Source organism: Oreochromis niloticus, linkage group LG12, assembly GCF_001858045.2.
Source record: "Oreochromis niloticus isolate F11D_XX linkage group LG12, O_niloticus_UMD_NMBU, whole genome shotgun sequence".
Classification (NCBI taxonomy): Eukaryota; Metazoa; Chordata; class Actinopteri; order Cichliformes; family Cichlidae; genus Oreochromis; species Oreochromis niloticus.
Genome location: NC_031977.2, coordinates 22821229 through 22834794, shown reverse-complemented (window position 1 = coordinate 22834794; position 13566 = coordinate 22821229). Strand labels below are relative to the sequence as shown.

Below are 13566 nucleotides of genomic sequence, written 5' to 3'. Positions count from 1 at the left end.
ATTTCTTTAATTCATTGAGGTTTGTGGGCATTTGTGTATGCACAGCTCTCATAAGATCCCACCATAGCATTTGAATTGGATTGAGGTCTGGGCTTTGACTGGCCACTGCAAAACCTTGGTTCTTTTCTTTTTCAGCCATTCTGTTGTACATTTGTTTCAAGTGTTTTGTCTCATCATCTTGTTCCATTACCCAGTTTGGGCCAAGCTTTAGCTGTTGTACAGACGGCCTGTGATTCTTGAATACTTTGGTATACAGGGGGAATTCATGGTTGACTTGATGCAAGGTGCCCAGGTTCTGTGGCTGCAAAACAAGCCCAGATCACCACCTGTCCATCACTGTATTTCACAGTTAATATGACAGATTTAGGCTGAAATGAGATGTTTTTTGTTAACATCTTTATTTTTTGTCTCATATACAAAGGACATTGTTCCAGATGGCTTTTGGTTTGTCCAGGTGAAATTTTGCAAACCTAAATGGTGCCGTCTTTTTAGAGACATAAGGCTTTGTTCTGGTAACAGTTCTAAACCAGCCATGCTTGTTCAGGCTTTTTGTGATTGTGCTGTCATAAGCTTTAACATTTACATTCTAACTGAGGCCAGTAGAGCCTGAGATGGAGCTCTTACACTTTTGGGAATTTTCCAGAGTATAGAGCAGTGGATTGGCTAGGACGTCCGTTCCCGAGAAGACTGTGTTAACACACATCTGAATGGTGCAGACCATCAAACCAAAATTTTATTAGCAGCACCTGATTGCTACTTGCACTCTTAATTCCTATAGAAGCCAAAAGCATGTTTCTTTTCCACATGGCTTTATGCATAAAGTACATATAATTTCCTTCACATTGTGTTGTCTGACCTTCCACAGAAAGTGTTGTGTCAGCTTTCCACAGAAGAAGATGACACTGCAGCACAAGCGTTAATGAAGTGTACGGGTGTACCAGCTAAAGAGTACCACCTTAAAGTCCTGAGAAAGGTATTATTGCTTTGTTTCGGTTGGTATAATTCATTACATACAAAGATATTGAATTTAACATGCTTTATATGTGCTTTGACTGGCTTTTTAGAAGGTGGCGCTGCTGCAGGAAAATGTTGGACAAAGCTGCACATTATTTAACAGTCAGAGGTAAATGTGAAAAATAAATAAATAAATAAATAAAATATGTAGACCAGCTGGATAAGTGGCATTCATATTTCATCAGTGTGTTGTTTTGTTTCTTAACGAAAATGTTGTAAAACGGTGAAAAAACTAATCATCATAGTTTCAAGGAGGTTTTATATAAACTATCTTTAATAAAGGCTAATAAAAGTATTTATTAGCATTCATATACAGCAGAGAAAATAACAAATCCTCACAGTTTAGATCCAGGGATGGTGATGTAATCAGTCATTTAACATCATATTAGCTAACTCTTTGACTGACTGCAGCCACTCTAGAGGACACTAATAGATAGCCTTTGTCAAAGTTGTTATTATTAGCTTGTAGAATGGTTAGTATAGTTACGTGTGCACTTAAAATCACATTTGAATCCAACACGCTGTGAATTTTTAAATAATAGGATGTGTGGAAAGGATAACTGAAAATAAAACTTGAGGCTGGATGGATTTCTGTTTTTTCTATGTTAATAGCAGAGTTGTTTATGTCTAACTTGAGGTGAAGTACTGTGTTTCATTGTTCTGGTAACAGTGACAATAAAGATCTATCTTATCTTCCATGCAGGTGTTCATGTGACAGGATTGTGGCTATATCAGAGGCATGCATCCCCATTGTCGCTTGTCCCGAGGCATCTTCTCTCATTAGTCTATTGCTACAGCGGCCGGTGGCTTGTGTCACAGAAGTTCTCAGTGAAGACTTTCTGGATGCTTTGACCTCTGCTTACTCAAGGTAGTAAAGTATTAAGGCTTTGAAGCTGAATATTTTATGACCCAGTCCATAATCACATTGTATTTACTGTACTATATTGAGCATTTTAATTGTGGTATTTTATAGATTGGAGCATTACATAGGCAAACAAAGGAGGATTTCTAGGCTCATATAGTTGAGATGTAGAAACGATTTTCACAAATGTAACCTGGAATTTTATCTGATTGTGATATACATGCATTTACAATATACACAATATTCACAGCTGGGAATATACATGCAGTGATGTTATTTATTTTTCTTTCCCAGGCAGGGTTTGGCATTGGAGGAGCAGGCCTTGGTATCTCTGTGGTATCACAGCTTCTCCAGCCTGGAAGAAGCAGTCCTCAGTCTGTTGCAGTCTGTTATAACTACAGGGTTAACACCACAGAAGCTAGAGCAACAAGTAGCACAGTCACTGCTGGTGGGTAAACGTTTGTTTTCTAGTTATTTTCTACCTTAATTCTGTGGTGTACAAAAAATACCCATGACTCTTTATCAAAGAGTTTGAAACCCAGACTATCAGCTATATTGTAAACTTAAACTCTTAAAACAGACATTTGAAACAGCTACATCTAAATCGTACCTGACACGATTGTTGATTAGTCTGCTGGGCTATAGATTAAATCTAATCTTTTTTTCCCCCATCATTTACATTTTATAGCAACAATTTGGCAATACTATTGTAGTTCATGACAGTCAGAGAAGTGCCAAAAAGTAAAAAAAAGTATATGTGCTGTATCTGATGAAATACAAGTATCTAAGGATATTGTTGTTTTATGTCGACAGAGTTGGAGAGAATGTGCAGAATGTTGTCCTGTTGTACTGTGAGATTTTCTGCAGTTTTACTGCTGCATGAATTGGCATCATTTATTGATATATTGGTGATATACTGCTGCTGTTAAATTAGTTTGTTATGCACAGACTCATCTGCCCTGAATTACAGGGGCTCGCATGAGAACTCATTGCACACTCCTTATGTGTTAAGCTGCAGTTTTAGCTGCTTCTAATATAGGCCTTGCTGCAAAATTTTGCTGATTATAATATGCATAATTCTGGGAAACATGCCTTTGCTTTTTTTGGTGGCTCTTTATGGACTGTTCTTGCCCGGCTAACACCAGTTGGCTTTGCGCTGCATGGGTCTCACATAATTTGGCAAGCTCTTAACCCCATCTCACATCATTTGGCCTGTGCTACACAGCCTTTACTGTGCCTGGTAAGTACGGAGCTCTCTGTCGCTCGAGTTCTTGGCCACTCCTAAGTTCATATAACTTAAGATCATGTCCAGTCAGAGGTGATTTTGATTTATAGATTGTTATGACTGGTTGATGAAATTGACGTCCTCGTTACTACGTGCTCACAAAGTGAAAGCAGTGAGTGGTGTTCTTTTTTTGAGAGGAGGGGCAACGGAGGCTGCTTTTTATCCCACATTTAAAACTTGTTTGGCAAATTAGTGAAGCCTCAGTGAGATGTAAGGATAACCATAATAATTAAATGTGTCACTGAAACAAGACAATTCAAGAAAGCTGTGGAAAAACACTGAAATTAGATACAACAGTGCCAACCCGAATCTGGATGTGTGTCTAAAGCAGACATTTTTTTACACATTGTTTGTGCCAAACATCTGTACACAACAATAAAATACTTGTGTGCGCGTTATGAATGGCATCCTGTTTACCTAGCCCTTTGATTGCACTCCGAGTGGAAGTTGTAAATGTCAGTGAAACTCAAGACGGAAACAAAATTTGACCTGTCATCTTGCTCCAGTTAACTTGGATAAAGTTTGTCAGTTGTGCCACTCTTGTTTTCACAGAGTGATGGTCTACTTGAGCTGTGTATATAACAAGGTAGCAAAGCACACTTTTTCAGTTTAGGAACTGTTCTCAGAAATTAAAATAGATAGGGACATGCTTGTTTGCATGCACTGACACTGCATGCACAAAAATGTGCGTGTCTGCTAACTTCTGTGTTAGATTCCAGCTTCTTCCTCTTTAGTTTGCAGGGACTGCTATGATGGAAAGTTTTATAAACAGTTGAACTAACTTTGTATATAAGGGATGTAATTTTTGCCTGTTTATTTCTCTGCTCCGGATTTACAATGGCATGTTTGTACGTTTGGGAACCCCTGGACAGATTATTCATGTATATGTTAATGTCTGTTTGCTAAAGGGGTTGTACTTTACAAGGTGTGCCTCCACTTTCGGTAGAACTGTACGATCTCTGATTTTCATCACCTTACACACAAATATATACATTCAGATTCACTCAGGCTTGAGGATGTCCGATGTGTTTCGTGCATGTTCAGTATACAATGTGTAATATTCTGTTGGGAGACAAATAACCTGAGACATAAAAGCACACTGGATTGTGTCTCTCTTCAACTCTTTTGCTCACTTGTTTAGACTACATTCAAAAATGGGAAACATAGAATTACGCTTACATTCCTCATTTCGGCTCGTCCCACCCCCCCGTGATCCAGTGAGAAGCGCAGGCCCAATAACAATAAACACTCACTTCCTGGGTCTGACTGCCAAAAACAGGATGTTTGTTGTGTGCTGTAATTGACCCTCCTTGAAGTGTTAGTGGTAAGGTATGGAGGAAGACGCTAAAAAAACCCCATCTGTTTTTACTAAGGGGAAACCATGACAGTTCACATGCATGCATGCATGTTGGCATGCAACCCACATAATATGCAGATGTACACTGTTATACATAAACTCTATGGAATTTCATACCCTTGCAAACAGGCTGATTAATGGTGTCTTCTGAACTGAGAGGAGAGAAAAGAAACACACATGTTAAAGCTAAGAATAAAATCACTTTGAGTTAGATGATGTTGTAATTACACCACATAAGCACTTGGTGGTGCTGTTTATTTCTGTGAACTTAATTGGTCTCATAATTTGGCGCTTTGTGTGGTTAAAAGTCTGCCTAAACTGGTGGAAATGCAATTTAGCGCCGTATTTATATAATCAAGTTCTAACCTATTAGTGTTTTAATTCAAACAGTGAGGTCACAGTGAACAGTGAGCTACATTTTTTTATTTTATTTTTTTTAAATAAGTAGAAAGGCTTACTCATATCTGCTTCCCTTTTGTATCATTCCACTAGCATATTATTTTGCAGGAATAAAGCCTTTTCTCCCCTATAGTGAAGTGCTTGTACTTAGATGGGTGTTGGGTTGGAGGAGGATAATTAGGGACTAGAAAATATGAACAGTGCAGCTGTTAAATTTTTGCGCTGGGGCGTTTTAGAATGTGTTAAATCCAAAACACATGATGAGTGCATTTAAGGAGGAGATGAGAAAGTAATTGTGTGTGTGAGTGTGTGTGTGTGTACGTGAAGGAAGGGCTGACAGAGTGGTAAACTGAGTGTTTAATGGGGAGAGAGTGAGAACAAGGATAGCTGAGGCTTAAAAGCAGGACGTTTCTGGGTGATTCAACAGTGACACCTTCTGGTCAGTATTCTGGTAAACATTCAAAGTGGTTTAACGGGAGCAAGTACTTATTGTCAGTAATTTCTGTATGGATTGGATTGATAGGGTTGTTTTTTTTTAAGCATTTGTGAAGTATTAAAACTTTGTGTGTTTCTGTGTTTCAGCCTAAAGCTTGTGCTCAGCACTGCTCAGTATTCTTGGTTGTAAATGACATCTTTAGGTGAGTTCTGGCTGAAGTGTGTGTGTGTGTGTGTGTGTGTGTGTGTGTGTGTGTGTGTGTGTGTGTGTGTGTGTGTGTGTGTGTGTGGAAAGTCAGTATATATTTCTGGTGCTCACTGACTATTACAGTGATATGCTGTTACTGAACGTGTATTTTGCAGGTCCGTCCTTAAGCAAGCTGAAGTAAATGAGTTTGTTAAGGCTCTGGTCCAAACCTTTACCAAGTGTTTCCTGAAGGAACTGGCGCTGCTGAAGCCTCAGGTCAGCTACAATAAATGCATACATGTTTGTTTCTTGCAGCACTGCAAACAGTCATTTGACTAATAGATTATTTCAGTCTATTCATCTCTATTTTCTGAAAACATTTTGACAAAGGCTTAGATTCGCAAAGTTGCATCTGAACAAACCACAACACTTCTGCAACCATGTCCCTTGGACATTTGAGACCAACATCGAGATATTTGGCCATAATGCACAAAAACAAACACAGCAGATCAGCACAAAACCTCATACCAAGTACAGTGTTGGAGAGGTGGGCTTGCAACAGGACAGGGATCTCAGTCACAGCGGAAAATCTACAATGGAAGGGAAAAGAAGAGAGTCAAGGTGTTGCTCAAAGTCCAGTCAAACTGTGACGGGACCTTAAGAGAGCTTTGCATAAATTATTTCCCACAAACCTGTCAGTTAAAGCATTGTCATAAAAAGAACTAAATTTCTCCATGACAATGTGAGAGCCTGTTAAAGTCATACAGAAAATGATTACTTCAGCTTATTGCTGCTAAAGGTGATTCTACAAGCTACTGAATCACAGTTTTTCAGAAGACCGTATGGAGTCCTGTGAAAACGTTCTCTTTCGCAGGATTGTAGGTGTCGAGAAGATCTTACATGTGTGTAAGTTATTTTCTCCGGTGATTCTTATCTAGCGTGGAAACTAAAGAAAGGGTACTTTTAAACCTGAGGGTTATACACAAACACAGCAGTCGACAAGCAATTACCTCCAGAGCTGCAGGAAAAATCACTTACTTGATGAATCCTCCACTTTATTATCACTTGAACTCCAGCTGGGAACCTGCTGCTCACACCTAACGCACCACATTTCACACCCCTGCATCATAGACAATGAATTCACATCATCAGTTTGCAGGTAATAACTCTGTACAGATAAATGTGGAAACCACTGTGAGCTCTTACACTTCTGTGTCACTGTGTACTTTCCAACTTTTGCTAAAACTCTCAGCCCTCAGCTCACACGTCCTCTGTCACTGTATGGGGAGCATTCATCCAAACAGTTTGTGACTCTGTAAGGAATAATCTGGCACTTACATGTCAGCCATTACAGAAAACAGATGTGTTACTATGTAGGGATGATGTATTATCTGCTATGCAGCTTTGTGAGTAAAGCTTTTCCTTTCTTTTCACCTCTATTAACCACTAGATGGCAGTGCCATAGAGCATTTACAGTGGCCTCGATTTTAATGGCTGTAGTCACCCTGCACAAAACGCTACCTATTACACGCTACATTACACATTAGCACCAACTGTATCACTGTTACACAGCCTCCCATTCAAAATGCCATTTTTCAGGCTTTCAGAGCACACTGATGCATGAGTTGAAGCAAAGTGTGATTTACATTGATGAAGCTGAGGTAAAAATGTGCTTTGTGTTGTTTCAGACAAGCATATCTGTGAAAGCCTTCTTCCCACAGTCGCCTTCAAGTCTGCTGGTTCCCCTCTTGACGATGCCATCAGGTCAGTGTGCAGCCACACATGTTGTGTGCGTCATTGTCTGCTTTTGGATGTTTCACTCTGACACTATGCACAAAACCCATCACTGTGAAGAAGACGGTGATTGGTTATGCTTTATCACTGTGTAAACAGTTTTCCTGCAGCAGAATGGACGGTCTTTTGTGCATGTTGTTCTTGCTAATCAATAGTAGTTAGTTTATATCTATGAAGCCTTTTATGTCAGACATGAAATATGGTGATTTGAGGATTTGAAAAGAAACTGAGGCTTAGGTGTTACTGCGTGTATTATTAGGATAGCTGTTTTCCGTATCGTTTTTTATTAAAAAAAAAAAAAGAACAAATGAAAATATGGGTCATCATACAAAAACACACACAACATTTTTATTTGTCTTATCAGAAAGGATCAGTATAATCTATGCTGGATGTGTATCACTGTGCTAACAGTTTTTGTGTTTGGGAATCTTTACAGTTAAAGTGATGCACAGTAGGTGAGTGCAGGAGCAAAACGGAGCAGTAAGCTTATCAGTGTGTGCCCAGACTGGCCTGTAGGCAGGAATGATTTACATGAATGGAGCCATTTAGGGACACACTGGAGCCCAGCCAGAACTCAGAGTTAATTATTACTGTGTGTGTGTGTGTGTGTGTGTGTGTGTGGTGAAGGGCAATTTTTCACCAGGGACTGAATAGAAATGGTACTGAGAAAAGTAGAAGATTTGAGGATTTGTTATGATTTGTGCCCCCTCTGAAAAAGCCACGAATTACGTTTTAGCATCGCATTGTTAAAACACAGCCTTGGGAAAAGACCTGGATCACGATGTCAAGTATTTGAAATATTTATTTCAGTTTGTTTGTCAACCTCAGGTGTCATTTGGACTGCGTTTCTGTGAAAAAATTGGTTTGTGGTGGGAAATCTATTTTCTACAATGCAATGTGAAAAAACTGCCTCAACAGCAGTTAAAATTAGTCCTGAAAAGCACAAGAAAGTAATCACAGTTGAGCCACTTCTGCTTTGAAATTACACTCATTGGCCACTTTTTAGGTACACCTGCTCAGCTGCTTGGTATTGGTATGCAGTTAGAAATGTAGACATGGTCAAAACAACCTGTCAAAGTTCAAACCAAGCATCGGAATGGGGAATAAAAGTGATTTAAGGCAGCGGTCCCCAACCTTTTTTGCACTATGGACCGGTTTATGTCCGACAACATTTTCACGGACCGGCCTTTAGGGTGTTGCAGATAATACAACAAAATAAAACCGGTACCGGTACCAAAAAAAGAAAATTTATTCATAACACATGGGAAAAGACCCAGGGAAACCGAGTTAAGGATAAAGACGATTAAAAAAAAAAAATAACGCTAAAAACCCTGAAAACCATAATTTTCACACCGAGCCTCAACTCTCGCGGCCCGGTACCAAACGACTCATGGACTGGTACCGGTCCGGGGGTTGGGGACCGCTGATTTAAGGGACTCTGGATGTCACATGGATTGATCTGAGTATTTCAGAAAACGGTCCACTGAGATTTTCCCACACAACCATCTCTAGAGTTTACAGAGATTGGTCCAAAAAAGAGAAAATACCAAGTGAGCAGCAGCTCTCTGGTGAAAACGCCTGTTGATGCCAGGAGTCAGAGGATAATTGCCAGACTGCTTTGAGCAGATAGGAAAGCAACAGTAACTGAAATAACCACTCCTTACAACCAAAGTATCTGTGAACACACAACACATCAAACCTTGAAGCAGATGAGCTACAGCAGCATCGGACCACACTGGCTCCCACTCCTGTCAGCTAAGAAAAGGAAACTGAGGGTACAGTTCACACAGGCTCACCAAAATTAGATAACAAGAAGTCTGCAAAAATGTTGCCTGCTCTAATGAGTCTTGATATCTGCTGATGACTGCTTCCAACAGAGTAATATAGGGTAATGTGAACTGTTGGTTTTTTTTATTTTTAAACATGACTGTGAGTGCACTGTACTCTTCCACAGTCACCAAATCTCAATTCAGTAGAGCACCTTTTGTCAGTTTCCATGAGTCGTGAGCTAGAGTTTTTACTTTTGTCATTTCAATAGTTTTGTTTTCTGATCCTTGTGTTGGATACCTCTTGTATTATCTGTCTCTCTACTTTAGTTATTGATGACTTTAGGTTTATTAGTTACCTTCCTGTTCCTTTCCTTACCTCAGGTGTTTCTTTGTGTTTCTGTAAAGAGCTCAGCGATAAAGCTCTCTTTGTGAGATTACTTTTGGTCTCTGGAGTCTTGCATCTGGGTCCACTCCCTGTCTACCACACAGCCGAACCGTGACACCTGTGGGATGTGGTAGAAAGGGAGATAACCATCGGTGATGTGAAGCGAAAAATCTGCAGCTATTGTGTGATGTGATCATGTCAATATGGACCAAAGTTTCTGAGGGATGTTTACAGCACCTTGCTGAATCTGTGACACAGAGAATGAAGGCAGTTCTCAACTCAACACTAGCAAGGTGTACCTAACAAAGTGTCCAGTGAGCGTAAATGTGCAAGATATTTGGAGGATTGTTTATGTATTTTACTAATGAAAAGCTTAACTATAATCTTAGCTAAGTATAGTTATATTTATATATTTTAATATATGTGATAGATGCTTTTTTTCTGTTAATATGATGAGAAGATTTAAAGAACCTGTTTAACAAATCTAAAATGAGGCGATCAAAGGTATATAGATATTTATTGGTTTTGGTGTAACGCAACAGTCCTCTTATCCGTCTATTTCAAACTAAGGGAATAAATATATCTATGAAGATCTCTTTTTGGATTCAGTGAAAATGCTGTGCCATTTTTGCTGTATTTTGACTTTCAATAGACCAAATCATTTTCCTGTTAATGTAGAAAATAGCTGGCAGATGAATCAATAATTAATATAATTGCTGGTTGCGGCAGTTTGCGGTGTTATGGGGAATTAAATGTTGGAGTTGCATTTTGATTCTTGGGTTATTGTAGCGCTACATTTACCACACAGATATTACAGTAATATAACTTTTCTAATAATAATAATAATAATAAACTTATTTTTCATTATTCTTGAACGGTTAGTTCAAGATTGACTTAATAGATAGCTTTGGATCAGTGGATTGTAAGAAGCGATTATTTGTGCAACAAGCCATCATTATGTCGTTAAATCTGAATCTGTTCTTGCAGAGATGCCTCAGGGGGCTTGGAGAAATCACCTGAACTGGCTGAGCAGCTCATTACAGAGACTGACAGAGGAGGAAGAGGAGGGAGACGGAGACGGCAGAAGCACCAGGTTAGAGTGAGAATGGCTCGCGGAGAGAATGTGTTAATGTGTGCCTGCTTCCACCACCCTACTGAATGCCTGTGCGGTGTTCTTATTTCCATTAGCTCTTGTTGAGGGGGTGGTTAGTCAGATATTTTTCCCTTGCCTCACAGTACAGAGGTCCTGGAGGAGTGCGTAGCTTCTCCAAGCATTCATTAGAGGCTATTAGCTTAGGAAAGAGAGAACTGTGGAGAATACAAGTGAGTGGGAAAATGAGTGGAGAAGAAGTGGATAGAGTAGAAAAAAGATATAACGAAACAGAGAAAAGTAGACTATTTAGTCTGAGATTCATGAAAAAAGAGAATAGGGGTTTCTGATTAAAAGAACATAAACTAGGTGATGTCGAGGAGATGGAGACGGATGACTTGATGCCCTTCAGCTGCGGTTTTTAACAGGGCCCATTATCCCCACTGTCGCCTCATTCTGGAGCTGAGTGCAAAATTCCCAAAACATTGTTCGGAGCCAGCGGTGGGAAAGTAGTGTGTTGTGTTGCTCCAAGCAAAGTTGCAGCTGCCAAGGCCCTGCAGAGGGCTGCTGCTATTCCTATTTGCAAGCCAAGTGGAGAGAGGGAAGATGAGGAGGAGAGCTCTAATGATGGTATTAGGGAAATCTGAGAATGAGATCCTTATCGCTCTTCTGACTTGAAGTCATTCTTGCTGTTGCAGCTGTGAAGCTCTGTTCGCTCTGTTGTACCACTCTGTCTGCCCAAATCTCAATTTATTTGCCAATATTTCATTTCCCTCTGAATTCTTCTTCTTTCTTTTTTTTACTTTTAGAGCTATGGTTCTCATTTTTTATAAAGCATTAATCTAACAAGAAGCAGCCTGTCTACAAAATGAACTTGTCTACAAGTGATGAGAAAATACAGAGAATACTGATAAAGGACATCAGACCTTGTTGCTAATTATGCAATGCCTATCGTGATGGTTGAATGAAGGTTTTCCAATTTTGTGACAAATGTAGTAGTTTGAGGTGTTGTTTATGATGCTCATCACTACATCAGGCAATGACTTAGATCTGCATCATCTGCATTTAAGTCGCTTTGATCCTCCATTGATCCTGTCAGTGGGGGTGTGCTAATTTCCATGGCAGCAACTCAGTTGTGGTTCATTCATAAAGTCCTAATGAGTCAGTTGACAGCCTGCTACCAGAGTTTTTTTTTCCTGCTCCACACTGAACACCAGATTGTTTTAGTATAATTTCGCTCAGTTGCCATCTCAGTATGACAGCATGTATTTAAAAAAACAACAACAAACAAACCATCTTCTCTTCTTTATGGCCACTTTTTTTCAATGCTTGGAAAGCAACCTGGGTATAAATTGTTGGGCTGACAGTCAGCAGTTGTATTTTCCACCAGTACTTTGGGGAAGGCTTTGTAGAGGGGAAAGTTGTACATATTCACACAAATACGTTGGAAAAACTGAGACTAAGTTGTAGATTAAGTGCCAAGCTATTAACAAACTGAACCAGACCACCCAAATTACCTTAATTTATCGATATTAAAACCTGTTTATAGCACATAGCTTGTTCCAATGTAATGCCTTGTTTGTATCCCCTGTTAAAAACTTGTGACAAACACCTCACAAACTCTACTTGGTTCTCAGCCACGTTCTGTAGCCTTCATTTTTTTTCTCAGCTGTCAAGCATGTGGTTTAGCTGTCATGTAGTAAGTACTAAATGCTGCCATAAGAAGTTAAATCCACACATGTCACAAGAGGCATCTGAAACTTCTGCGGTTACAATGTAATGATTTTAGTTGACATAATCAGTCATGAATTTTTAAGCATAAATGACCAGCATGTAGGATTTATTGGCATCTTGCAGTGAGGTTGCAGATTGCAAGCAACTAAATACTTTTCCGTCACTCCTCCCTTTCCAAGAGTGAAGCTAAGCCACACAGGAAAGCTCTCTGTCTAGATCCAATCCTTGCTATGTCCACTTTGGGCTCCTGTAGACATATTGCTGGCACAACATGACGTACTTGATGGAGGAGTATTTTTTTGCTTACAAAACAAAACTTCTACTTACAGGTGATTATACACAAATTTAAACATAATCGTAAATCCTATACTTCTTCTAAGCTACAGTTCCCCCTAAATCCTTCAAACTGTTGGTTTAATATAACTGATGGTGTTTGTTGTTGAATTATTAATTTTTTTTAAAAGAAATTGTACCCTGTGAGGTATGTGTTCATATAATATATGTTCTCTCATGTGGTACAGTGTCTTTTCGGTAACAAATCGCATCCATCACATCCCAATCATACCCACGGGGGACCACTGTTCAGGAAGGGTTCTACCTCCGCTGTTAAATGCTGCTACTTCTAATGTCCTGCAGGGGGCACCACAACGTGTTTGAGGCCTGGTTCCTGCTGGTTCAGTGTGCCCACTGGGTACAGGTGGCTGTCCAGCTGCTGGTCACATCTGGGACTGAAGATGGTGATCCCTTCCTATGGCTGTTGATATTCTACCACTACCCCACCAACAGGTGGCACCACAGAGCTTCACAGCTGGTGAGTTTTTTTTGGTTTTTTTTTACATAAATCATTTTAATCTAGTTATTATATGAAATCTAGATTTTTCCACTTAAATAATTGCTTAGTAAGTGTTGAACTGATCGATACAGATATCTCTGGCCCTTCATTATAAACTAAGAAGGCAACCGGGGATCTTCTTAAATAAACTTTGTTTGAAAACCAGTTTGTTCCAACTATTTCTCTTCTTTTACCAACACTGCGGCAGCTAAGCGCTTCAGCATAACTCGGCAACATAACATCGGGGATAGTCTGTTATTTGCAGGTCTATTGTTGTTGAAAGCAACAGAAACAATACAGAGGGGCAAAAACAGGAATAACACACTAATGAATTAATTATGGATGACCCCTAACTGAGAGGGAGGCAGTGAGACAGTGGTGAAGAGAGGGAGAGAGAGATATAGATGAGAGGGCTGGGTGAAA

General features: G+C 39.6%; 1 protein-coding gene across 1 annotated transcript in view; it reads left to right on the top strand.

Moving 5' to 3' along the window:
• The window catches only part of fancc (FA complementation group C), a 33952-nt gene that overhangs the window by 16111 nt on the left and 4275 nt on the right, over positions 1-13566 (top strand). The window contains exons 5-13 of the mRNA XM_005452131.4: positions 866-973; positions 1065-1123; positions 1718-1882; positions 2171-2324; positions 5500-5555; positions 5716-5815; positions 7228-7303; positions 10475-10580; positions 12948-13122. Of these exons, the coding sequence (XP_005452188.1) occupies positions 866-973; positions 1065-1123; positions 1718-1882; positions 2171-2324; positions 5500-5555; positions 5716-5815; positions 7228-7303; positions 10475-10580; positions 12948-13122 (999 nt within the window). The remainder of the gene's footprint in view (positions 1-865; positions 974-1064; positions 1124-1717; positions 1883-2170; positions 2325-5499; positions 5556-5715; positions 5816-7227; positions 7304-10474; positions 10581-12947; positions 13123-13566) is intronic.